This window comes from Leuresthes tenuis, unplaced genomic scaffold (genome assembly GCF_036924035.1).
Source record: "Leuresthes tenuis unplaced genomic scaffold, fLeuTen1.0.hap1 SCAF_10, whole genome shotgun sequence".
Taxonomy (NCBI): domain Eukaryota; kingdom Metazoa; phylum Chordata; class Actinopteri; order Atheriniformes; family Atherinopsidae; genus Leuresthes; species Leuresthes tenuis.
The window spans coordinates 17,607,173-17,634,623 of NW_027325364.1; the positions used below are offsets into that span (position 1 = coordinate 17,607,173).

Consider the following 27,451-nt stretch of genomic DNA (forward strand, 5'->3'; position numbering starts at 1 on the left):
GGCTGAGCATTGTTTCACAACTCATGCATTTCCTTTCCTGAAACAAGGTCGAATTACTGTCAGGTGGCTCATTCAGTTGGAAAACAATGGTATACAGCAGTGACAAGCCCAGAGACACATGAGAAACCCCATTAAGATATTTTTCCTTGCAATGTGCGTTTCTTAAGAAGTAGATAATGGCTGACGTAACTGGTACGTTGGTTTCAATCTCAAGTCACAGTTTAAACTATGTTGCTTCTTAAACAAAAGATTTGACAGCCGGGAGGGTACTTTTACAAGACGTTGCTATGGGTGATATTTGGGTGTGAGCAGACTCCATGTATGCTTGACTTGTTGAAGTTTTTTTGAATGGGTGAGGGGTATTTTACAGCAAAGTCACCTAATGGAATCTGATATGTGGAGCTTTGTCAGCTGTCACGGCTTATATGCTTCATTATGTGAAATTTTGTTCCCCAATTTGAAGTCCTGTGGTATGCAAATCATGTATCTGAAGAGAGAGCTTGCTAGATTATCTAGTGACCCTGCAGGACAGAAAGCTCTTTGAGTAAACATGACCAATGGGAACATTCACAGAGGCAGCACACATAATGATCTACTGTGTGTATATCGATATGTGGAAGCCAGCGAATCCTGGCTTAGGGTATGTTCAGAGACAGTGCTTCAGCCTGTATTGGATGACAAATCAGCTGCACATAACAAGGCAAGAACTAACAGGAAATCGATGTATACAGCCACCTATCCTACATCAATGCTGTGTCTCAGTTGCTCTCTTTAAGCCTGATAATCCTTCTGTCTTTCGGTTCTTCTTTTTCTTTCTCTTTGTCTGCTGGGTCTGTCCTTGCAGTGTTCTTTTCAAACAGCCTCTCTATTTTAAGGAAATCTTTGTCTCTGCTTTGTATTCAAATGATCTGTCTCAGAGGCAGGAGGATGCAGGCTTGAGGATGAGTGGGATGGTAGTAGAGGATGGATGAGAATAGCGAGTCGGCCTTTGGGAGTCAGATTTCTCCAAAACCAGATTTTTCTGAGGCGATGACAGCTGGAGGAATGCACCCCTAATTCACTTACCATGGGTCATCATGTGACCTTTGGGCTCAATTACTCTTAAGAGCAACATGAACATGTTGGGTGGTCAATGGAGAGAAAAATATTCATGTGATGAGGGGGTGATGTAGACTCTGATCTTATTGCAGTCAGAAGCAGTGTGTGTTCGCTCTGATATGGGTTTGGTGTGATACCCTGGAAACAGTCAAGAGTTTAGTGTGGCCATCCCTTGTGGCCATATTAGACTGCACCTCCCAGAAACAATGAGAGCAGCCGTTGACACATTTCTGCACGTCTGCCAGTGCAAAGTGGGCCAGTTGGTTTCCAGTAGATCGGGGCATATTTTAGTCACACCGCAGGCTCATTGGGGTTTTCCATCATTTTAATATTTGAATAAGATGTTGTGCAATAGAAAATCTCCACTTACAGCAACTCTGCTGCTCTGTAGTTGTGGTTTAGAAGCTGGGCACAGTATATGTTTGGTTTTGTAACTAACACTGTGTTACTTAGCAGGATGCATGGATTGACACTTGTGTTGACATCCTCGTCCCTCTGGACTTTGTGTGAACTTGCTCGTATTGAGAAATGACAAAACTTTACATCAGCATTTCTTCTAATGACACTTTTTAATAATTTGGGAACCAAAGATACTCATCGTCAGGATAATTATTGCAGTTTTACTAACAGGAATATATGACCGTTCTTGCTTATTACGAGATTTCAGCTTCAACAATCAACAGTTTTTTTTGTTTTTTATTCTTGTCTGATTCTCCTGCTCATGATGGTCCATACATTTTCAATTGCAGACAGATCTGGAGTGCAGACTGGTCAATCAGTCACAGGCTCGGTGTCTCTGAAGCCTCGCTGTTGGAAGTCATGCAGGTTGAGGTCTGGCATTGCCCTGCTAAAATAAAAAAATTCCAGTATACCTCTCTGCAACGATACCTTAACATGTAGTATGGAAGTCATTCACTCCACTGACACTGATGCACCCCCATAACATTACAGATGCTGGCTTTTGCAGCTTACGTTGATAACAGCCTGGATGGTCTTTTTTTGTCTCTGGGAAATAGAACCAGACGTCAGTTTTTTGTGGACTCATCTAATCCCAGAACACGTCTCCACTATCTATTTGTCCATCTGAGATGAGCTCATACCCAGAGAACTCAGCGGTGTTTCTGTGCCGTGTTGATATATGACTTCCTCCTTCAGTAATACAGTTTGAGCTTACATATCTGGATGCAGTGGTGGACTGTTCAGTGAAAATGGTTTTCCAAAGTACTCCTGAGCTAGTATGACTGTATTGTGGCATGTCAGTTTCATAGGTGGTACACCTGAGTGCTCGAAGATCAGAAACTTCCAACAGCGGTTTTCTGTCCTTCAAATCCTCCTTGACTATTTTTAGAATATTGTGCACCGTAGATGAAGAAAGACTAGTGTTGTTTATCATTTTGCAATGAGAAACATTTATCTAAATTCATCGATGATACTTTGATTGAGTTTGGTACAAAGTGGTGAGGCACGACCCGTCCTTACTTGCAAATACTAAGCCTTTAGTGAAGGTTTTTTTTCGTTTGTTTTTTTAAAAAGGGCTTCAAGCTTTAGCTTTCCTCAACAATGTATTTGCAGTTCTACAGAATTCAATGCATAGATGCCGAATATTTAGACATTTTATAAATAAGCTTCGGGATCACCTCATTTGTTTTTCAAATGCTGTTCGAGGCAGATATCTGAAAATTTCGTCAGTCAAGTCAAGGATATCAAGAAAATAACACGTGATGCCACCAGAACCAAGACCATTCAAAGATGCATTCATTTGAAATATTGGCAGCGTTAACGTTCATTGAGGTGAGGAGCCAACACCTTTCAGAACAACCAAAATCAAGAGCCAGATTTTTCTTGTGAGTCTCTCCTAAGTTTTTTTTGAGAAAGACTCAAAAACCCACAGTATATCTATGCAGTAAGCAACCGTCAGTGCTGTTTATACTTCAAGTTCTCTGCAGATTTAGCACACACAGATTTATTACGGCACAAATTATTTTTGACCCAGTTGTCTTGTGTGATTGAAGAACTGCCTCATTCAACTCTGGTGCTGCATTCTTCTTCTGAACTCGCTGCACCATTCAAATAGCCTTTTAACAGATGGTCTCTAAGGGTAGATCCATCACAGGTTGCAACCATGTGCTGATACCGAAGACATGAAATGACCACAAATAAGAGCCACCTCTGTCTGCGTCTCTTTTCTCTGCCTCCCTTCAACGCATGTGCACACACTGTTTTTCTCCAGTGTCTTGTTATTCTCTGTCTCACACTGTCCCTCTTTCTATAAACACTTTCACTAACAAACACCTTCGCTTTCAGAGAAACAAACACATCAACAGACGGATTATAGCACGTGGTGTTTGTATATAAGAACTGAGTTTGAAGAGCGCTGACAAGGCGTTGATGTGCCAGGAGAGCCTCTGTTGACAGGCTTCTAATGCAGTGTGGCACCAAACAGAATGGCCAGCAGGGTCTCGCAGCAGAGAGGAGAGAGTAAACTGTAAACGAACGCCTCGGCTGAATGGAGTTGTTTGTCACTGTGGTTTGCAATTACTTGGACTGGACTGGCTTTGAGTAAACTCCCTGATCAGAGGGTTACCCCTCTGCCAAGGTGGGAGGAGGCTGTGTTGATGCGTTCTGCGGCCTGGTCCTCATGTTTGAACACACTCAGGCTGAGCTTCCACCTGTTGACTCTTCCCTTGTGTCCGTGTTTGTGCAGGCAGCAGTGAAAGCACCGGCAGCTCCAGCTCAACGGCTCAGATCAACATAGTAGCAGGTTACTGAGATGTGCAGATAAGGCATGGCGCCGGGTCATGCACAGAGCTGGAGGGTTTGGGTGTACCTGCTGCAGCTTCACACAGGATGCAGCACAACAGCTGCAAAAAGAGGAACTAGCACAGGCTTTCCCATCACTGGGGAGGAATCCACATGGGTGACTTCATAGAAAAATAGATAAACTCAGAAAAAACAAAAATAACTGCACAAAAATGTTTGCTGTCATAAGATGACTCCATCACCACACAGATTTTGAATTATATGCTTTAAAAGACTACAGAAAATAGCATGTTTCCATTGTAATGCACTCAATTTTGGATCTATCCTGAAGTAACCTACCACAAGATCAAAATTTATAGCATTCATTTAGTCTTGTGCTTTCATCATATAGTTCTTGCTGCAGAGCTGTGTATGTGTTCCCTCTCTGTTTAACTAGCCGCCATCTCATTGCAGGGTTTCAGCAAACCCATTCTTTTGTTCGCACCACGTCTCGGAGAGCAAATACAAAACAGCCGACTGTGAGCCATGGGCACAGTGAGCTGCGTGGGAGAATATGAACTGTGAGCTTGACTTCCACGCATCAGTGAAACTTGTGGGCATGTGGAGGACAGCTTTTGAAAATGTCAGTTCCTCTTTCTATATTTGTCCCCGCACACCCTCCGCAAAAACTCCACTATTGCTTTGTCACTCTTTTATTTGATTTGCAAACCACTCACGGAGCTGTCCAAAGACGGATCAAGTCTCTTTGACACACAACTCTGTCATATGTTTTACTTCTGTTACAGTTACTCCCTCCCTATTGCTTCAGTCTCTTTGGTTGTCGCTGCTGTCTTTACTGAATATGTTGCATGTCAGAGGACCGTTTGACCATTCAGGCACAATTTAAATCTATTTCTAAAGACTGTCTGTAAAGTAATAACATGTAACTATAATAGCTGGGTTTACATTAGCATCACAAATTGCTAATGATAGATTACCTCTATAAATGGTATCACTTACCAAGGGCCAGGCTATTTTCCATAGTCACCACCCACAGCAGCCCTGGAGACACGATTTCCTGGTAACCCTCCTCATAGTATAAAGTTTACACTGCCACATATATAGACAGTGGCTCTTATTAATACCATAGCACCATGGAAAAATAAAAGATAATGAGTGTGTGGTGTGGCAACAATTGAGCCTAAAAAGGGAATAGTGTCATTTTGTGTGTCAGAGAAAGTGTGAATAACAGACTTAAAGAGAGGAAAAAAACAATCCCCTCAAATTAAAAGAAAAAAACTGAGGTGCTGAGTAAAACAGATTGTGGCCAGTCCTTCTGTGTTTTACGGGATCAGATATCACATCTACATGAGGGTACATTGATTGGCTTTTAGGGCTATTGGTTGCCTTATGAAGACTGATCTCTACAACCTCTTGCTTTTTTTGTTTGTCCTAAAGCACCTCTCGGTCTGAGTGTTTAACCTCAGTCCTTTTGAATGATAACCAGTTTGTGTCTACGGGACATGTCAAAACCAATTGTGTAGAAATTTGGCTCCTATTACTTTGTTTTTACCCTGTCTTACTTTTTGATGAGATATTTATTGATTTAAACCATAATTTTGTTTAGCAGCTCGAGGCCACATCATGCACTTCTTGTATGACTTACTCAATCACGGAATAGCTTGTGGTTGGAACAGCTTGTGGCAAATAGTGCATAATGTTGGCAACAGGTTTTCTACTGGGATAAGAATGAAAGGAATAAAGGGAAAATAAATAGCTGGCTCCATTGCATTGATTTAGATGTTTTTTTCTTTCTTTTTTTGTCTATGTCAAGTGCAACAATCTCCTAGTTTGAAATTACATTTCATGAGGTCCTGATGGTACCAGTTAACTCAGAGGAAGTACTTGTTGGATGGTCAAATGGTTATTCTGAATCCCTCTGTCCAAAACTTTCTCACAGCAGCTTTGAACTTTAGACAAGAGGATTGTAGTTTACTTGGCTATTCAGATTTAAAATTTAGATTTGCAATTTTAGTTTTATGTTAATATTCAACAGCTTAGATGCGCAGGCAGAGGATTGCGTTATTAACCTAGGTATGAAAAATAGGTGAATGAGATCAGCTTGGTTGGGATTTTAGCTGTACTATCATACACTTGTGCTTTACTGTTTAAAAAAAATTAAATAAAAAAAGACACAAAAAGATGGAACTTCTGTGCATGTGAGCGCCAAGACCCATTTGAGCCTAGCTGGGCGTATACATGCAGGAGTAATTCTGATCCCAAACTGTGTTATCTAAATGTTTTAGTCTGGTTTTGAGAAGCTTGATTTTATATGATAAAAACTTGCACTAGCAAGCTGACATGCATTGTCAAAGTTCAGTTTTGATCAGACTAATGCGATAATTTATTTTTTTCCCCAGAAGTTATGTAAACGTAATATTCATAGATCCACACTACACAGGTGTTTCACTTGTCATGGTCTTTCATCAGAGAAAACAGCTGAGGCTAAACCTCACTCTTTGTCATACAAGTTTTGATTTGAGGTGAGAGGAAAGTGATGATACAGTTAAAGCACATTTACTCAAGTAATGGCAATATTTCCCTTTCCTAAAGGACCAACACTGCCCCTCAGCCAGTTGTCTCAGTACCCTTTCTGTTTTCAGATAAATACAAACAGGTAGAGTAACAGTGAGAGGTAGGCGTCCGCTTTAAATGGATCTTATTTCTATCATAATACCACAGTCTTATGGACAGAATGGGTCAGTTTACGGGAAGACCACATGTCTGAAAAAAATCTCTCTGAATGCTCCCATATTTGCCCACTTTACTGCCAGTGTCTGCAGTTTATGGGGTGAAAGTCCAAAAATATTTCATCTGTATGGTTGTCTGTAAATGCACAAACCACTCATTTGGTCTAAATTATAGTCTGTGGCCGCTCCAAAACAGCATGAAGTTTCTTATAAAGCTTGATGTTTGCATTTTAGGTGTTGCTTGTCTCTACGTTATGATGTATAGGGTGTGTGCAATGCATATAAAATTGTGTCATGTGACCATACCACAGGGGAACCCTTGTTTCCATTTACTGTAAATGAGAACAGCTTTGCATATACTGTAAGTCTGACATGCTTTGGCCCAGTGGGTAGCATATGGTTACCGTTTATTATAGCATAATGAAAACTTTCTTTCACACCTTCACAACAGTTGCACTTCCCATTTTGACTCCAGTCGTCAAAATTATTCTTTCCTCTGTTGTTGTTTGCAGTATTGTTGAACTTATCATATCCTAGCTCCTTGTCTAACTCCTAACTAGCCTGTGTATCTGCTGCGCAGTCCTTGGCCTTGCTAATCGTTACGTCCATGCTGAGCAACTTTTCTGTCAATCATCGCCACACTGGCAGTTTTGTTCCCGGGCCTCTGCCCTCCCCCACCAACACCTTCCCCTCAGAACCCCTCAGTCTGAGGAACAGAGGACAAAGGGATGACGGATGGGTGAAGGTCCCTGACAGGGAAGTACAGTATAGAAGGTGTGCGCTGTAGGGTGACAATGAGCACATTCAGGCAGACACAATACAGTGCCTTGGCCAGCAAAGCCGGCAGCCTGTGAGAGTAGCCCAGCATCAGGCCAGTACAGTTTCCCTACAGCAGTCAGCCTTCAGCCACACTGAGGCAGGGGTAATCACCACGTTCTGAACAACACTCCTATTGACTGGAACCAAATAAAACAAGAGAAACAAAAAGCAGAGGAGAAAGGCTTGGAGATACGTGGATAATCCTAGAATAGCACAGGAGAAAGAGGTGAAAGAAGCAAAAATGTGAAGTGAGAGAGAGTTAAGAAGCAAGTAGAGTAGAATGGAAAAAAAAGAACAAATAAAGGGCACATTTAGAGCAGCAAAGAATCATCTTTTCCTTCTGACTCATCCCATCCTCTGGCTGTGAGTCCCACCAGGCCACCACGTGTTGCTGGCCTGCATGGATCCATGTTCCCTCTGCCTGCCTTCTGATCAGTAGCCCAACCATCCGCTCATTCTCAGTACCGGCTCGTCGCTGTGTGAGCGTGTTTATTTTAGAGTGTGTGACTCACACTTCCTGCGCTCTGCCAGTGAGGCAAAGCTCTATGGAACAGCAGGACCTCCGCTCATTCTCAATTCTCTCTTTCTCTTTCTGTTTCTCTCCCTCTCCGTCGCGTTGCACTGCTGATAGGCCCAGCCTGAGCCCTGCGTAATGCGGGGGCTTGCTTGAATGGATGCCACTCTGGAATACGTTTACAGATGCAGCACAGTGGCACTCTGGCTGTAACTGGAAAATATATGTAAAGCAGACATGTTTTCTCGTCGGCGTATGGTGTGCCTCTTTGGAAGAGGGCTGCTGAGTTTTCCCTCACATGCCACAACAGTAAGATAACTTTTGTGATAAGGAGGTGATCATTTTAAGGAAGTCCCTCCAGGGTTGTGTGTTGCATGGGAAAACCCCATGCAAGACCTGTTTGTAATCTTGTCTGTGTGCAGTGTCCCATAGCTGGTAAATGTGCACGATTTAAAGTAACAGTAGCAGATTAACCAGTCTTGGATGTGTATAAATGGCAAGAGATGATATAACTGATTTTAGAAATTAGGTGATTTGTCTGGGATTTATTCTACAGTGACTGTCGTGGCTGCCTCTTGCTACCACATCTTCCTCCTTCCCTCAAATTTATACAGGGGAAACATTCATTCAGTGTCTTCCTCGCTCCCTCTTTCCCCATCACTTCGGGTTTTTTTTTTTTGTTTTTTTTTGTTTTTTTTTGCCTCTCTCTCCGTCTCTCTCAGCAACACACCCACTCAAACAGTCATATCCGCTCTCACTCTCTGGCTCTCCCTGCTTGTCTCACAGTGCCTGTGAAGCGTCTCTGAGGGGGAAGACCAGACTGCTCTGTCAGGTAATCTAAACTCTGACTCTCTGCGCCCCACTCACTCTCTGCCTTTCTCAGTCTGTCTTCGTCTCTTATTTTAAGCTATATGTCTTCCAACTGCAACTGCTGGAATAGATTGGAATTGAGTAGACATTTAGTGGTTTATTATTGCATTTATGGAAGTTTTTTTTCTTCTTTATTTTCTAGTATTTTAGCAGCCATTTGAACATATTTGTGAGTTTAAGGATTTGGGCTTGTCTTTTTCACTGGCTTGAAAGTATACCTGAGATTGTTAGCATGTCAGAAGGAGTCCTTGAGCTGTACAGATATTTTGATAATAGGTTTGACAGTCACAGCTTGAATTCATGTCAGAAAGAGGTTGAATTTTTTTCAAAGTAGAGCTTGTCTTCAGTTCCTTTCTAAATGTATTCTGGCCTATAACTTAAACTTGCAAACTGCATGCTGACATAAAAAAAGGTGATTTCCATCAGTGAACTTGACCACAAAAAAATTCGATAAACGGAGGACGGAGTACTGAGCAATCTGCAGTTGAATCCAAGTTCTAGCCATTTTGTTATAACAGTTAATTCCGCCAGCAAAGCTGTCAGGATCATTCTGAATTGGTGTTTGCATTACCCACCTCTGCTTCCTTCTGTTTCATTTAATGGCTAATATTGACCTGCAGTTCACCTGCTTGTGGTTAATCAAAATGAATGCTGTGACGGCTGTGAACTGCCAGTCTTATCAGAGCCCTGTGAAATCCCTCTTGTCTCGGAGGCACAGTGAGCCCAGTGCATCCCGCACAGAGCTGAGAGAGTGTGGCTGAGGGCTCTGGTATGTGCTGTTTTGTAGACGGCGTCCTCCTCGGCACACAGCAACAGCAGTGATATCCCTGGTTGAGTGAGAGTCTCAGCCTTTGAGGTTTTCTTCTCCGTGTGGTGTTTCGTTCTCTTTCTTTTACTGCCTGTGGCATTGATTTGTCTGACTGTTTAGGATTTTGGGGTCTGGGTTTGAATGACAGCTCTGTTTTTAGGTGGTAGTGGCAGGAGGGCGATCGCGATTTAACTTTCCATTTTACAGTTTGGAAAGGCTGCAGAACCGCCTGTACAGTATCAAATGTTGAATTGCTTCATCGTGACTATGGTTTGCTTTGATATCAGCCAATCGCCACTCAAAGGGATTTTCAAAGTCAAGGGTCATGCCAGCTTGTCAACACATGCAGAGGCCAAGCAGTTCCCCTCCTCACTTCCTGCTGCCAGTGTGAGTCTGTAGTCAGAGAGGATGCTGGGAGATAAATTTAGACCTCCAGCTCCCTCTCCATCTGCCGTTGCACAGAGTAGGATTGTTTCCATGGGAACATGCACCAGGCTACTGCCAGTAAGAGAGAATGATGTGTGTTTGTTTGTGCTTGTTTGTTAGGGGTTGTTCTGACACTAGTTTTTTTTTTTTTTTTTACACTAGTTTTCATCTTGAGCCCTGTTTTTATTTACTTATTTATTGTTTTTATCATCCCTCATTAACAGCTGCTGCATGAATCCATCCATGAGTATTGATGAGGAAGTGAGCACAGCCTCTGCCGGCAAAACTCTCCTGTGGACGCTAACAAAGTTTTAACTGTAAAACTGCTGCATAGCTGAAGTGCTACTTATTGAGCCAGAGCCGAGCTTATTGTCTATAAGATTTACACTTTCAGAAGGGCCGGACTGAACGGGTGTTGCAAAGATGATGGAAGGAGACGGTGCGTGACGGCACGTGTGTGTGAAAGAGACGGAGTGTGAGCTCCTCTGTGTGTCAGGGCTCCCTTGGGTACCTGCATCAGAGCTTGTTTCTGCTGACAAGGCCCTCTCACATGTACACACACTCTGTTCACTTTCCTCACTCATTCTGCCTTCTTATCTTTGTTGACGAGTCATTTATTACATTTTAGGCATAGACACAAGAAACTAGTTTGCGCAACAAATCGCCGAATACACTGCAAGACTGTTTCTGTTTCTGTGGATTAGCATAAAATGGTTCAGAATGCACAGTTTGCTTCTGTTCTGAAAATGTCAGTCAACAGAAGTAAAGGTTGTAAAGCAGCCATATCAGCGTCTTTGTGTCTCCCACCTAAGAATATAGATAGAATAAAGAATGACAGCTCCAGCCCTTCCCTTAACAGTACAAGACTTGTTTCACATAACTTGCGGTTTCATCAGAATTGTAGTTGCAATATATTTTTCACCTCTACTCAATAATGTTATCATATGTAAGAGACTCCATTGTGATTATGTCATGTCTGTGAAATGATGATTATGAGGAAAATCCCTCTATGACATCAGGTTAGGTCACCTCAGGGCAGTGTAACTGATTGGCTAGTCACATCCGTCAGAGTTGATTTGGGGTTGCTGTGCATTTTGGTCTGGGAAGCGCAGCACTGTGTGCTGTATGTGTGCTTTAGGGTGTGCGTGCTTTGGCTTAATGTAGGCTTGACTCTGGCATTCCTTTCCCTCATCTTCCTGGCACAGCTCTGACTGTGTGTTTCCTCACTCAGACCTGGCAGTCTAGACTGCAATGAATAATGTAAGCAGCGTTCTTCTCAAACCTTAAAAACCTTCTAATTGCCCTGTTTAAGGGCTGCATTAACAGCTATCCTTGAGATCATTAAACTTAAACTCTGATAACCAACTGCATGAACAAAGACATTCAATACAGTTGATGTGTAGGAAAGCGATTTGTCCTGGCCTTTGTGTTTCCCATCCTGCTCAGTCCTTTTCTTCTTTTTCAGTCCCTCGTGCTTTTTCCCATCTTCACCCACTGGGTTGCTGCTCTTATTACATTTTTTTTCCTTTACTCTTTATTCTTATGTTTTATCTACAATTTTTGTTAAATCTTTGTATGTAGTTAATAACACCCTTCAGTCAAGATTTGCAAAGACCGTTTCATACGACCTAACTTTTGCTGCCCTGGAGAACAATGTGTCTCTGACTCAACATCTCAAGACAGAAAAAAAAAACTCTAGCTGCCACCAAAACATGCAGGACAGGAAAATGAATACAGAGAATTGGATTTTAATTGTGTTGTTTTGGTTTTTTACGCTGCGTAATTGCTGAGTGTCTATGCTGAAAGTCTGCTGGAATCAAAGCGCTGGTCTGCTCAGAGAAACACAAACTGGACAAATGATTGGACCGCTGCAGATGTGGGGAAATGTGGAGACAGATCCAAGAATCTGTGAAGTTGTTTCCAAGAGGAAAGGTGATTCTTTTCCTTTTTATTCCTCTGTAAACTGGCTCTAATGAAGGCTGACTGCGCTGGGTATTTTCAGACATATGGAGAGAGTCAAAGTGTTGCTCATTATAAAAAGTTGTCATTACTGCATTGCCTCCCCTGGCACCGTAAGCTATATTTTTCTGTTGGGTCCGATTATTTAGCCACTGGATAAGCCATTTCTTTTCCCCCTAGGTTTTATAACTCCTTCTTATGTATATCTTGTATCTTATATAGTATATTATGGAAAATCTGTATGTTTTTTTCATGTCTGCACTTGCTCTTCATCAATGCTACACCATTGCAAGGATCAGCAGCTGTGAAGGGAACACACATGGCGTCCTCCTTAACTTAGCACACATTTCTAGAGCCTGACGGAGTTAGTGACTTGCAATAAAGTGTCAATGTCTCAGATAGTGAATGATACTCTGGATAAGCCAGTGCTGGGGCTGTCAGCAGTCTGGCAGGGCTGCTCCCTGAAAATGTTATGATTGGCTCAGTCCTTTCCCAGAATGTGCTACGATTGGCTGCAGTACAAGAATTCCATGTCTCGAGTTGAGACTGAGTGCATGCTTTGTAGTAGGCAGGAATTATTACAGCACATACATCTTGATAAAGGATGAGATTTCATTGTTGCCTCATCTCTAAGTCTTCGTGATAAGCTATTTTTGGCTCCTCATAAACACAGCTTTCTAGTAGTGTGTAAGTGGGAAATATTACAATATATCAATCTTGATAAAAGGTTTCACAGGATCCTGCCACGACAGACTTGGATTCTTGTCTTGGCTCCTCGTAAAATTTGCACCCTGGTGGCAGTATAGTATGAGAAGCGTAGGCTGAAACACAGCTGCTGTGATACTAGAAATCAGCCCACACCATTTACCCCCCCTCAGCTTCACTGCCAGATCAGATAAGCATGGGCCAACATTTGTTTTGACTCTTCGCCCTGATATGAGGGCCTCGTGTGTTGGTGCCCGTGCTGTGGATGTTGCCTGGCTGGCCCTTAGCTGCTCTGATTCCCGCTGAGTAAACCAGTGCCTTTTTTTTCCAAGAAGATTTTAAATTTTTTTTAATTTTTGTGAAATGTTTGCATCAGGTAACTTAAGTTTCACTTTCCATGTTATCAGGTCATTGTGCCTTTTTTTTTTTAATGTTTCAGTAGTCTAGTCTAATATCTGTGCATTTTTAGATTGACAATATTTTGTCTCGTGAAGCATATAAGAGCTGCAAGAACTGATTAGGGTAAGACCGTGTTGCTAATGCGTTTACTTTGCAAAGGTTCTTAAAACAATACGGACTCCTCTCAGTGATACACAAAGAAATGTAGACCGATTTGACAGAATATGATTCCTGTTGGCAATTTCTAATAGAGTTTGTCAACTAGACACTTTTAAGTCTAGCCTTGTGCTGATTTGAGGCGTCCGTGGCTCAGCAGTTGTCGTCCGCCAAACCAGAAAGGATGGAGGTTTAACCAAGCAAATAGGCCTCCAACTGGAGAAGTAGTGCAATGATTACTATGTTTCAGATGGCAAGTTATTTAACCTTAACTGATGCTGTGAGTAGCTTCTTAATCCTTAAATAACCATATCAGAAGACGCATCCTGTGGTTGTGGAAAAGGAAAATTCTGTTTCAGATGGGTCAAATGATTTTTCTGCATCGAGCAAATAAAACAACTAAAGAAAATCAGAAAGAAAAGAAAATCTGTAATAAAACGCATGGCAATGTTTGACAGCAAAAGTAAGAGTATTTCCACACACACATTACAGAGACAACCCAAGGTACTGGGATTATAAAGCTGTGTAGGCTAAAGAAAAACACAGATTGTTGTTGCTTATCATAGGAAAAATTTGCTTGGGAGCATAGAAGTTGGACTTTTGAGCAGTAGGAAAAGGTCATGTGGTCTGAGGAGTCCAAGTTGTTCAGTTGGTCAGGTGAAGGTTCAGCTATGTGCCAGCTGGTCAGCTGGCTACCTGAATATATTGAATGACCAGGTTTTTCCATCAACAAATTTCTTCTTCCTTGATTTGGCCAAACATATTCCAAGATGACAATGCTATTAATTCGACTCAAATTTTAAAATAGTTGTTCAGGGAGCAAGAGACATCATTTTCACACATGGATTGACCTCCACAGAATCCAGACTTTAACCCCATTGAGAATCTTGTGGATATAGGGGAGAAGAGTTTATGTCACTCTTTTATCAACAATACAAGATCTTGGTAAACATGGCAAACACAGGTTGTAATCAAAGCTAAATGTGCTGGGCCAGGCATTATAATGGAGAAGTGTCATATTAGTGTTAGTGTACATGGATGAGTGAGAAACACATTGTAAAGAGCTTTGAAGAACCTGGCTAAGGTGTAAGGGCAGCTTTCTTTTCCCCAGCATGTTCAAATGAGGTCTGGCTGGCTGAGGTCTGTGCAGAGAATGAGTTTTCTTTCTCATCACTCTTTGTTTTGTTGCTTTTGTGTAGAAATAGCATGGTTTTAGAACAAATCGAAGAGCAAAAAGTTAAAGCTCGGAATGGTAATTTTAACAGCATTCAACCATAGCTTTTTGTGAATAAACCTTTTTCAGAGCATTAAGAACATGTGCAATATTGATAGGTTTTCTCTTTTGTGACTGTACTTTTTGTGTTTTTGTGTTCATTTAGACTCATTCAGAAGCTGAACAGCTGGCACTCTTGAGAACCAACAAAAGATATGCAGAGAAGACCTTGGGAGGACTGTTAGAATGGCTCAGGCGAGACAGAAGGAGAGCTGCTTTGCACAGAGAGAGCATCTATGTTTACCTGCATCCATGCTGCTCCAGGGCACCTTTTAATGATGCCTCATTTGGTCCTCTTCAATAACTCTTGGACAATACTAAAAAAGGTCCTCCATTTTGATTTACAGTTCAGTCTGTCGACGTTCCCCTGCGTCTGACCTCTCTGCTGCCATGCGGTTGGACCAATGAGGCTCAGAGAGCCCTTCGTTACGTGTCTGTGAGGTCTCCCCCCACTCTATGGAGGCTGAGCCCAGCCATCCGGCTGATGGGGAGCGCTCTGGAAGGCAAGAGCAGCAGCAGCCTGTGACAGCTGAATCTTCATTGGGATCTTGTCTATCTCAGCAGCCCCAGCAGCCTCCTAATCCCCGCCCTGTACACAGAGCCTTGGGTCGCCTTCAAAATCGCCAACCCAAACGTACTGACCTGCTTCGTTTACAGCAGCAGCAAGCAGTGGCATGGCAGCATTCAGACACCACAGGTCCTTCGGGAGGCAGCTTCTTCTCTATAGCTTCCTCTTCGACCTCATCCCTCCCCTCTACTTCCTCCACCCAGGGTGAGTCTGGTCATGGAGTGCCATCTCACTCAAGTCAAGAGGTCCAAGAAGGTTTCAGCTCACCCAGAAAGGGGGAGAAGAAACCACAAAAACCAGGGAAATATGTGTGCACTTATTGTGGACGTCCATGTGCCAAACCAAGCGTACTTCAGAAACACATACGCTCCCATACGGGAGAAAGACCCTACCCTTGTGCCCCTTGTGGCTTTTCTTTTAAGACCAAGAGCAATCTGTACAAGCACCGCAAGTCCCATGCCCATCGCATTAAAGCAGGTCTGGCGTCCACTCGTGATGAGCCAAGTTTAAGTGGACCAGAGGGTAGTGGTGTTGGAGAAGACCCTGAGGAGCACACAGAGGGAGAAAGCACAGAGTCTGAAGAAGAAACAGGCCAACATAAAAAATCCTCCTCTAAGGAGATGCTCAAACAGCAAAAGAAAGGTGGTAAGGAGCATCTGGGAAGCTCAGAAGAGAGCCAGAGACCTGAGGACTCTCAAGCTGTCAAGCAAAGACTGGCGCTGAGGCTTAGTGAAAGGAAACGTGGCCCCATGGCTTCTCCAGATGACCCTCCTTCCTCCCTCTCCACTTCATCTTCTTCCCTTGGCCCTGGTAGTAAAGGCAGCACAGAGTCTGGATACTTCTCTGGATCTGGCAGTACTGACCTGTCCCAAGTAAGCCCCCCTAGTTCCAGTGCCAAAACCTATGCAGAAATTATTCTTGGGAAGTATGGACGGCTTGGGGGGCAGCAACGCAGTCCCCACCAGCAGCAGCCTCATTCTTCACATTCCTCATCCTCAGGATCTGAAGAGAAAAGCATTTCCTTCGCTGTGCCCAAAACCCAAGTAATAGAACACATTACCAAGCTCATCACTATCAATGAAGCTGTGGTGGACACCAGTGAGATTGACAGCGTTAAGCCCCGACGCTCCTCCCTGTCCAGGAAGAGCAGCATGGAGTCACCCAAATTCATCACTCCTAAAGATCCTTACACATTCGATCCCAAAGGAGAGGCAGCAGGCCCCAGTGGTTTGAGGCATCTCCAAAACCCAGAGGCAGATCCACCAGGTGTACAGGAGCAGTCAGCAGTGCCTCTTCTTAGAAGCCACTCAATGCCATCCGCTACCAGCCAAGCAGAGCCCTGCACCTCTGGCACCATGTCTCCCAGAGGTTACCGCCTTTGCCAGTCATTTGATGAGCAGCAAGCAGTGGTGGCAGAAATGAGGGGGGCCCAACGCATGCTCAAACGCCAGCCTGCCATAGAGGTTCCCTTGGGTGCTGAGTTAATGTTAGAGGAGGCCAGTCCCACCTCCATGTCCTCCTCAGCCAGAGGCACTGAATCAGCCAAGCAGCCACAACAACATCAACATCAAAAAAGTCCTGGCTTGTTTGAATGTGGAGCATGTGGGGCCAGTTTCCAACACAGTGAAGGCTATGAGGCTCACAAAGGCATCTGCCCAGGACCGGAGAAAGAAGCTGGGGGTGTAAGTAAGACATTCAGGGAGGATCGCCCCCTGATGATGCACTATAAGTTCCGTGCACTGGCAATGGCTGTCAGGAAGAGGAGAAAAGAGGAGAGTCTGGAGGAGGATCCCCCCAGCCCTGGATCTGTACCCATGTCAGGCAGCTCTGCAGGCCTTATTTCAATGCCAAGCAGACCAGAGCACAGCCAGGCCCTCTCAGGTTTGTTTATGTATCCCTATGGTAATAAATAAATTCGGTTATCTTTGTACGCAACACATTCCTTTTCTTTAAGACACTTTTTATTGTCAGGTAACTCAACACATCTAATACCTGATGATAAAAGGGCCTTAAAGAACAGAAATGAAAATATTGTGGAATAATAATACTCCGTTTAAAATGAGAAACAGCCAAATGTTGTTATTCAAAAGGTTTGTAGCAATATGACATGTTTTTTTCTCATGTTTTTCTGTAGGTGTTACCTTACAGACTGAGCCAAACCAACAGCAGCAGCAAGACAGGAAGGGTGTGTCTGTCATCCAACACACTAGCTCTTTTGAGAAACAGGAGAGTATATCTATGGAAAGCCAGGAACCAGACCTCAGAGAGCATCAGCAATCACAACAACCTGAGCCAAAACCATCCCCCTCCACATCGCGCCTCATCCGCCAGCCAAACATCCAAGTGCCGGAGATCCTTGTTACTTTGGAGCTTGATGCTGACATGCCATCTGTGACACCCTCAGTGACAGGATCTTCATCCAAGGTACATAATCCTTTAAATGACCTTTTCTTTTCTTTCATTTATTAGAATTTGATATAATTACACTTCTTCTACTCAAGAATGTTGTAAAATATGAGCATTCAGTGTCCCTCATTTTACACAAGTCAAAGTTAATAATTTCTCTATCTGTCTTAGGAGGCAGAGAAAGTAGAGGAGTTCCACTGGCCACAGCGTAGCCAGACTCTTGCTCAGCTTCCTGCAGAGAAGCTTCCACCGAAGAAGAAAAGACTCCGCTTGGCAGAAGCTGCCCAGTCCTCTGGAGAATCTAGCTTTGAGTCTTTGTCTCTGCCTCGCAGCCCCAGTCAAGAAAGCAACATCTCAAGCCATTCTGCTTCTTTTGAGGACACAGCACGATCAGAGTCAGCGGTCTGGGCCTCCAGCAGCCAAAGCTCCCAGATGTTAATGGTGCCATCTGCTTCTCACCAACAAAGCCACAAGGAGATGAGGCGCTCTGCCTCAGAGCAGGCCCCTGCTAGCCCACAACAAACAGAACAGACCTCAGAGACCAGAAGTAAGTCCTTCGACTATGGATCCCTGTCCCCTCAGCAGTCCACTTCCTCCTGGAAAGAAAGGAGGAAGTGTCTTCTCACCTTACCTGCCACCTTAGGTGAACCTGAGCAGGAGATGGGGGGCAACATTAGTCAGTTGTCCAGGGTAGAAAGTCCCAAGCCTGGTCCTTCCTTCTCTAACCATCCTTCTCTCTATTCAACTGATGTAAGCTCCCGGTTTAGCCTGGAAGCTAGAGGAAAAGCCTTGCAGCTGTTACCGCCACAAATCTTTTCATCCTCTCAGGATCTGCTCCCTTTTCAGCCTAGAGGACAGCATACATTCCCCCCAGGATCACTATCACAGCTACTCCCAATCACCTCAGCCATATCTGAAGTACTGTCCAACCAAGTTATCCACAGAGCATTCTTACATTCGCACACAGCATCTCCACCTATACAGATACACCCAGCACAGATCCCCATGGCAGAACGGTTGAGAATACCTCTGCATCAGCTTCCTCCTCTAGTTCCTCTCACATTTCCCTCCAGGACTAGATCAAGCCAGACTCTGTACCTGCCTGTTCCCCCAAGACTTACCACACATGGTTCTTCGCCATCAACTATAGAGAGCAGACCCTCACCCCTTACTCATCAGTCCATTGTGACAATCTCCTACCACCACCCCAGGCCGGTCATAGCCACATGTCTGGCACAGCTCGCACCAGTAGTGTCCCTTGTGGTGCCAGTGCGCCACCAAACTCATAGACCTACCTTTGCTAGTGCTATGTATACTACCCTCTCCCAAATTTTAGCTTCCACTCGCTCACAGGAACCAACTTCTTGTACAACTATGGTAATCATGAGCCAGATGGAGCGGGAAAAGCTGCAAAGGACCTACCTAAAGGTCCCCTCCACAGACATCAAAACCCTCCTTCCGCTGTCTCTGCCAACGGAGCTAGCTTCAGGTTCTGGGGAGGAATATGGTCAGCTGGGGGCTGGAGGAAGCAAACGCATGCTTTCACCTGCAGCTAGTCTTGAGCTTAGCACAGAAGCCCAGCGACACCAAAAAAGGGTAAAAGAAGAAGAGGAGGAGGAGCAACACAAGGCGGAAGATGAGGGGGATGTAGAACCAAAGGTAATACAAGAAGAAGAAAGTAAAGCCACAGGGGACAAACTGGAAGAAGGAGAAAAGAAACAACCGGATAGAGTGGAAGTGGCAACTGTGAAATTAGAGAACTTACAGGACCAAGTACCAAGAAAAAATAACAGGGAAGATAAGAGGGAAGAGAAGGAGTCAACTGAGAAGACAGGTCAAAAAAAGGAAAAGGTGCCAACTGTGGAAGAGGGGGCTGAGAGACCAAGCACCCCATCATACCCCAGCCTCCACACTTCCACCTCTGTCAACTGGTGCTACCTGAAGTATGTCAAACCCAACCCATCTGCCCAAAGGGACCCTCATACCTCAGTTTATTCTACATGGAGCATCAGTGCTCACAACCCCAACCTGCCAGGCCTCAGCACTAAGGTGGCCATGTCTCTGCTGTGCTCTAAACAGAAGCACAGCTCTGAGACATACACCATGGCCACTGCCCCGACACCAGCTCGAGGAAAGCTGGCCTCTGCAAGCAGCAGGACACCAAATGTTTCAGAGGTAAATATAAACACAGTATATCATAAATCTGTAGATTTTGCCAATGGCCTTTTTACATATCGGAGTCAGTCAGGTCATAAAAATTTCAACAAGTAAAGGAGTGTCTCTGGGCTCCCTTAATACATACAAGCACAGCACATTCACTTATTCTGGAGGGGAATGCTACAGAAATACAGTTCTAGAGCAGTAGAGTACCTTAAATATTAAAATGATAAGGATTTTATTTTGAGTTTTTTTTTTTTTCCATTATTTGTCTTGAGTGTAGGTACATGCCACGCCACCCAGCACCCTCACCGAGGTAAAGGATCAGCAGAAACATGAAAAGGAGGAAAATAAAGAGATGAGAGAAGAGGAAGGGCCTTCCACCTCCAAACAGGGCGAGCCCTCCCGGGTTCGCATCTTTGAAGGAGGGTAAGAGCTGCGAGAGCCTGTGACTGTTTGGTCTTTTTATTCAGTGTTTTTGAGTTATGACAGTGCCTGATTACACAAGTTCCTTTGCCTGATGACAGCAGCACAACAACTATGGAGAGCTGACAAGAGTGCACAGAGAATTAGAGTAGCAGATGGGAGGCAGTGGGGCCCACAGGGATTTCATTTGTACCTGCAGCCAAGATTTTTCCTCTCACTGCTGGCAAGAATGTGTGTTTAAGATGTGTTAATTTGAGGAGATGGCAGTGTGTCTGTGTGTGCGTGTAGGAGAATAGATTGCCTTCGAATTCACTTTGCGAAACTCATTAATATCTTTTTATGGTTACTGTAACTTACTGTGAAAACACAGAGACACAGTATGAACTGATCTGCAAGCAATAACACAGACATGGCTGTTGTTTTTTTTGTGTGCAGTGTTACTGTGTATTTGTCTTAAGTGCCTTTCATAAATGTCTCAGAGATCCTTTCCAGTGCAGCCCATCCGCTTTCCTCCGGTTCACTGTGTTTAGACCTAAACGTTTCTCCAGCAGCTGAATATATACAGATCTCTTCACACTGAAGCAATCTTAGAAACAGATAAGAATGAAAAAAAAAAGATATGGAAGTGCTAGAGTAGTTGAGAGGTGTGAAATGTTCCGGTATACATTTAGGAGCTTCCAGTATTCGTTTTTGTTGACACAAAGCATATTTTAGAAAGGCATTAGATAAATAATATGGCATTTCAGGGTTGTTTATTTGCTTGTACGTGTGTCAACACTTCCACATTAAGGCCAGTGTTTTGTGTTTGAGTGTACAGCAGATTGAGAGTGGAGCAGTTCTCTGCTTAACAGTAGATAAGGCACTAATTACTAGTCTTTATCATTTTCAGCCACACATTAAACACATTCAGGAAGTGCATTTTCATCCATAAACAGCCCACAGCTTTCTTCTGTCTTCCTCTTCTCTGTCCCTATTGTACCACCCTTCTCCCTCTGCTCAAGCAGCCTGTTTCACTCTGGCAGCTCTTCCACTTTCACTTACACCGAGCATTTTCTCTCCCAACCTCCTCTGAGTCTTTTCTCTCTGCCTGTGTATTATCCCTTGATGTCCTTCTGCATTGTCTACATGCATCCAAAAAAGCTGCTACACAGCTACTCACTCTTCAACGCAGTAGAATGTTTGCTCCCTGACTCTGTTAGCACTCCTTATCCATATCTTCCTCCACTCGAAACTTTGAATTTATGTTTATGTGCAACTCTAGAGCACTCTTCAATGAATATGCATCAACTTTGTTTGTGTTGCAGTGACTTGCGAGTTTCCATGCAGTGTCAGAGATTCCTTTGGTAAAGTATCTCTAGAGTTAAAGTTAAAGTCATCCACAGTCTGCTTTTCTTTTTTTGTGGCAAGTCTGTAAAACATCAGCTGTGGTTTCTGTCAGTGAGCACAAGCTGGACTGTCTCCTTCTGGATTCTGTGACAACATGCAGTTTGATTTCCATGGTTATAACAGCTAACAGTGCAGGTTTGTCCTAACATTTTAACCACACTGGTGATCAGTCTGGGGGCCATATCTGGCCATATGAGTAGTAATGCCTAATATTGTGATTCAGTGGTTCTATGTGGAGATTCAATAAAATAATCAAGTTTATCAGCCAGTCGCTCTCTAGTTTGAGGGGTTATCCTTTCCAGCAAACTATCTCTAAATTGTCAGCTGAATCTACCAGAGACTTGCTGCTGATTTAAAGCTCAATAAGTGAAGTGCGACAGTCTTCTTTTTTTCTGAGATGTGGGTGGATATTTTTAGCAGTGACAAGCAATACTTGCCAGTTAAACAGTAGCCAGTTCCCAAACGAATACAGCATAATGTCACAGTTGAGACGTTTTTGCAGTTGTGTAACAATTTGTTTTGATTTGGTTCTGCTACTTCTGTCATACAACAGGGAGCATTGTAGAAGTGGTGCATATCCTGTAATTAAACACAGTCAGCACACACTGGGTGTTTACAACTCAGAATGGATTCAGCATCTCTTCATGAGCAGTGAGAGGAGAGCTGGAGTTTTTCATAGAGGACAATTTATTCTGATATAAAACATCTGCGGTCCACTGTGTCTGCAAATAGTCTGCGGGTAAACAAGAAGATTGTGCATAAACAATGTTTTTATAGACTAAACCTAAATGTGTTGCTTGATTTTTTTTTTTTTTGTAGTGTCTATTTTGGGTTGTTGGCCATAGCCAGGCTTCCCTTCCCTCTCTTTAGCTGCTGCTGTTGTTGGCAGGGCCACCCGATCGCAGCAGAATAGCTGGTATTCTTTGTGCTCCTAGGGTGTAGTGGAGGGTACGGCCAAGGGAGTCAGTGCCGCTGGGCTTTTGGTGGGGCTTCCCCAACCCGCCTCCATAAAGAAAGCCTTGTTTCCCCATTTCTTATGCGTGTGCATCTTGTGTGCATTTTGATGCTCTGATCAATATTTTCATTATGACATTGGGTTAAATGACTGTGTAATGTAGTCACTCATAACAGCGAAGCCACAGACAATCATCAGGCAGCTTTACCCTCAGAGCCTCTTTTAGCACATTGTTCCGTGTTTTTTGTCTGACTAAGATTGCAGTCATGAACATTGTTTCCATCAGCTGTATCCAGGGGCTAACTGCTAACTAAATGGTGTACATCCTAGTGTATTTAGTAACTAAAGAGACAAATATTTTTCAGGACTTGGCAAGTAAATTTTGGCATCAAATTCATGACATAGTCATAAAATTCAGCTATGAATCCTAATATTTTCTGTATGTGGTGGATTTGCAAACAACTTGAGTGTAACGATAATCACAAGACTACACAATATATGTTGTGTTTTCAACTTCATTCCTGGGCTCAAAATTGACAGATGATAAGTAAAGCACTGGGAAGACCTTTTTTGCACCCAAATGACTGTTTTTACAAAACACAGTCTACATGGAGGCAAATTGTCAGTGAAATATTTAACTTTTTACTCCTACTCAAGAAATTATATGCTAGCGGGCAGCAGCACCTGCTCTGACAGCTGACTAGTGCATAGCATGCTAACCAGGTGTCAACACTGACCCTTTGGTCGTACCAGGGAATTTTAGTAAACTGTGAAGAATAAATTCTTTATATAATTTAAGTTGCGGACTTTGATTAGTTATACTGAATCTGCAAAGTGGACACGGCTGGTTCCCCTGTCCTGTTCTGCAAGGCTACAACACACTCTGCTAACACAAGGTCACAACTCTTCATGTAAAATTCATAGAAGTTAAAATGATTTGTCTCGTCGCCCCCAATATAAGCTAATCTTAACTTGACTGATCTCGTATGGCAGCATAAGAGCGGTGGAGCAAAAACACGAGTGTAGCATCTTGACAAGAGGATCTTTCATCAACCTACTTTTCTTTGTTTTCTGTGTCCGAAGCCATTAGAGTGTTCTTTTATTTTCACTATTGTGGGCTTTGTCTTTATATTTCACACATTCATCCACTGTTGAAATGATGAAACCCTTCTATCAGGATCCTTTTTTTTTGGACATCGCAGGGTTAAAACAATTCAGAGATCAGCTTTTTGGGGATTTATTATTGGTGCAACCAATTAGACAAAAAACAGTTTTGCGTAATGTTTCTAATTTATAATGGACTCTTATGGTTGTTCTCAATGCTGCTTGTAGGATTGTTTTTCTCCCAGAAAGGGGTGTAGTGTGGAGAGCCCAAATGTGGATAATGCAGTGCTGGTCTGATTGACTGAAATTGATTGTTGGTTGACTCTACTATGTAATTATAGTCTGACTATATTCTATATTTGACACTGGAGACTATGTATTTGACTCTCCTGCTTGGTGTCCACTTTGATCTGAAAAAAAAAAAAATGGAGAGCCATCCCTGAAACCAAATTCTTATAAAATCAATACAAATGAATTACATCACTTTGTTGCATGTAGTTACTTTAGTCACTGCAGCTTTAAAATCGCATGTGTGTTTAATCTGCTAGATGTAGAGGCTATTATATTTGTACATGTACACTCAGAGGTATGCATTAAAAGTAATTTCGACATTTTTCAGGCAACCATATCTTTTCTTTCTCTTCTCTTTATCTTAGGTATAAGTCCAATGAAGAGTATGTCTATGTGAGAGGTCGCGGCAGGGGGAAGTACATATGCGGAGAGTGTGGCATTCGCTGCAAAAAGCCTAGCATGCTGAAAAAGCACATCAGAACACACACTGATGTTCGTCCATACATTTGCAAACATTGCAACTTTGCCTTTAAAACCAAAGGTGAACAGACAATTTGAAAGTTACATAAAACATGAGTTCTATTTTGGTTCTTTACTTGTCATCACAGTGGTAGTTCTATGTTAAAAATATCCTACTTTTCCTTTTATTCTGCAAGTCAAAGGCAGTTTTCATGGGCATTTCTTGTTCTTTCCTAGGAAACCTTACAAAACACATGAAGTCAAAGGCTCATGGGAAAAAATGCCAGGCAATGGGAGTATCTGAGTCATCGCTTGACGAGCCGGAGAGCGAGGAAACAGGTACTTCAGGGGATGGAGATGCATCTCACATATTTCCCTTCCACTAAGTAGAACTATCGGTATACAGCTGGATGAACTTCTGTCTGTGAAGAATAGTAGCTGCTCAATACTGACAGCTTATGCAACACCATGTTCTATTCTCCTCCCTCTGGCCTTGTAAAAGAAATGTGAAAAAGCATAAGATGAATAAATTAAGAATACAGAGCGAGCCACATTCTCCTTTTATAAAATGGTTTGATGGTAGGCAGGTAAAAGAGTTCTGGCGTCACTCTTTGTGCTTGCTCCTTCTGTTCATGTGAAGGTTTATGACCCAACTTTGTACATTAAGTGCAGTGGTTTTGACGTTTACAATACGGATGTTAAGGGAAGATGTTTGTGTTTTTCTGTGTCTGCACAAAAAGCAGGAAGCGATGAACGTGTGCGTGGCTCAGAAGAACAGGAGGAGCATCAGTTTTCTGACGTGGAGGAGACTGAGGATGACGATGACAATGAAGATGATGAGGAGGAGGAGGAGGAAGAGGAATCTGCATCCCATGAAGACCCACCATCCTCCTGTTCTTCGGACACCCACCCGTCTGCTGGGGGACGCTCCAGTTGCAGTCGGCGCTCACAGCAGAGCACTCCCGATCCTGAGCCCAGTCCCAGCCCCGGTCGGGAGCCCTCTCAGCGGGGAGTCTGGTCCGGCAGGCGAGCGGCCTCGCCAGGCAGCAGGAGAGCACTCTTCTCTCGACGAGGCTGGAAAGCGTCTCCGAGAGCCTTCTCCCCCAGCAGTGAGAGCTGCTCCCCCAGCCGCAGTCTCTCCCCCCGTCTGGAAATTTCCTCACCGATCCGTAGTCTGTCCCCCATGACCGACCTGTCCTCCCCCAGCCAACACGTTTCACCCTCCCCTGAGAAAGGACCGTCTCCCATCAGACCCCTTTCTCCTCTTCGTCCCACTTCACCCAGCTGCTACCGGCCAACTAGAATTCGGACTTCTCCATTAACACAGGGGGTACAGCACAGAACCCCTGGATACCTGCCCTGGGAGAGTCCCCACATGAAAGGAGGTCACGTCAAATCGGTCAGTCTGTTTTATTTGTACATCATACATGTATTCTTACACATTTAAACAGGGAGTTAATAATACCAATATATTTTCTATAAATTGCACTTGCCTCCTGGGAAGATCTCAGTACACAGTACTTGTATATTCACAATGTAATTCGGTTCGCAAAAATAATGTGTTTGCTCCCTCTACAGGCGAAAGGTGGTGCAGCAGAAGAAGGGCGAACATTGGCAGAAACCAGCTTTTTTCCACCTGCTTTTCGTCTTTCCACCTGTGAGGCTTACTCAGGCCTCCAAACAGCAGACAACATATTCAGCCATCTTCCCATGCACTCCCAACAAGCCAAGGTCCCCTACCTGATGATTCCAATCGGTGGGATCCAAATGGTACAGGCCAGACCGAGGTCCCACCCCACTACCCCCTCATCCCCAACATCTCCCCCACTGGAGGGGCCATCACTGGCCCGGTTTGAATCATACTGGGGCGGGACCCCCAGGACTCAAGGGCTTAGGACTCCTGGAGATAACTGGTCAGAGCACCAGGCAGCAGGAACCAGCCAGTCAGTGCGGCATGGTCTTAGCACAGCGCTAACGTTTTCCAAAGCGGAGTTGGAGACCACAGACTCAAAGCAATATGGCAGCTCACATAGCTTCGTCCACGTCCACAGGTCTGCTACTGATATCACAGAACACAGCAGCAGAGACAGTCATACAAGAGCACTTAGCCTCAGCCTAACAGCCCCAGTAGCCTCGTGTGCCATTGGACAGCAGCCAGAGAGGGAGGAGCTACCATCAGGTAGTGATGAGGTGGAGGGAGAAGCTAAAGGAGACTCAGCCAGAACAGAACAGAGCACTTAACAGTGTTGACACCTTGATGCATTGTGCATCCCATTTTGCTTTATTTGTTGCTACACTAGTCTTGTTTTTTTATTGCTTTGTTTTATACAGTTTTCAATACTATTGTTAACTTAAATGTTTGTTTTTGGGCAATATTCAGGTTTGGTATAAAAATAATGCACTTTTTTCTGTGTGAAAATAATGTTTCTGTAAGTCTCTCTATATAAATTATATATAAATATATATATATATCTATATAAAATATAGCCCTCCTGTATCTGAATAGATACCGGTAATCTTAACTGTTTGAATATATGTACATGGAATATGAATAAATTTGTAAATGACCAAAATCTTTCATCAAAAAATAATTCCATTTTTGTTTTGTTTTTTTCAGTATTACTCACATTGTAGTTACTTGTGCCTTTTCCGTCCAGGTTTGTGTTTTTGAGATGTACAGTACAGATAGAATAAAGAGAAGGCTGTGAATTTTTATAGATGCTTTTTTATGTTCTTAAAGAGGGTTAATATTTGGTGTTTTGATTGTTTCTGTTCTAAAGGCCAATGCTTTTTAGCCAGAGTAACTGAGAGTCATGTCGTGGAGATCCAGAGGAACGAGGAGAAATGTGTGTGTGCACTGAAGTTCTATTTTTATTACAAAAGACTTTAGATCAGAGTATATGTCTGTACAGGGAAGAGCGCTCCTTATTTATTGTTATTAAATGACAATGATCATTATTTCAAGCTTGTTCTTTTTTAAAAAAGATTTTTGTTATCTGGAAAGAAAAACCTTTTTTTTTGTTACATCTGTGTCTTTTTCATGATGTTCTTGTAACTTTAACTGGTGACAAAGATGGAGGATTGATTTGGCTGGTACCAGAGGATCAAGTGCCCTGCCGATTTCCCACAGCAAAATTTCTAGTCATTGAAAAAAAAAAATTAAAAGCAGCACCAGACTCCTTT

General features: G+C 43.3%; 1 protein-coding gene across 4 annotated transcripts in view; it reads left to right on the plus strand.

The window, feature by feature from the left end:
• Positions 1–27,451, plus strand: part of hivep3b (HIVEP zinc finger 3b) — a 41,928-nt gene extending 14,477 nt beyond the window's left edge. Inside the window, exons 2-10 of one of the 4 annotated variants that reach the window (XM_072394546.1) lie at positions 8,707–8,752; positions 14,623–16,965; positions 17,219–17,508; positions 17,662–19,665; positions 19,931–20,076; positions 24,175–24,350; positions 24,506–24,607; positions 25,009–25,667; positions 25,847–27,451. In XM_072394546.1, coding sequence (XP_072250647.1) covers positions 14,973–16,965; positions 17,219–17,508; positions 17,662–19,665; positions 19,931–20,076; positions 24,175–24,350; positions 24,506–24,607; positions 25,009–25,667; positions 25,847–26,509 — 6,033 coding nt within the window. In that variant the 5' untranslated portion in view covers positions 8,707–8,752; positions 14,623–14,972 and the 3' untranslated portion in view covers positions 26,510–27,451. Of the gene's footprint in view, positions 1–8,706; positions 8,753–11,576; positions 11,957–14,622; positions 16,966–17,218; positions 17,509–17,661; positions 19,666–19,930; positions 20,077–24,174; positions 24,351–24,505; positions 24,608–25,008; positions 25,668–25,846 lie in introns of those variants that run through there. The other 3 variants (XM_072394547.1, XM_072394545.1, XM_072394548.1) reach the window with 3 other exon arrangements.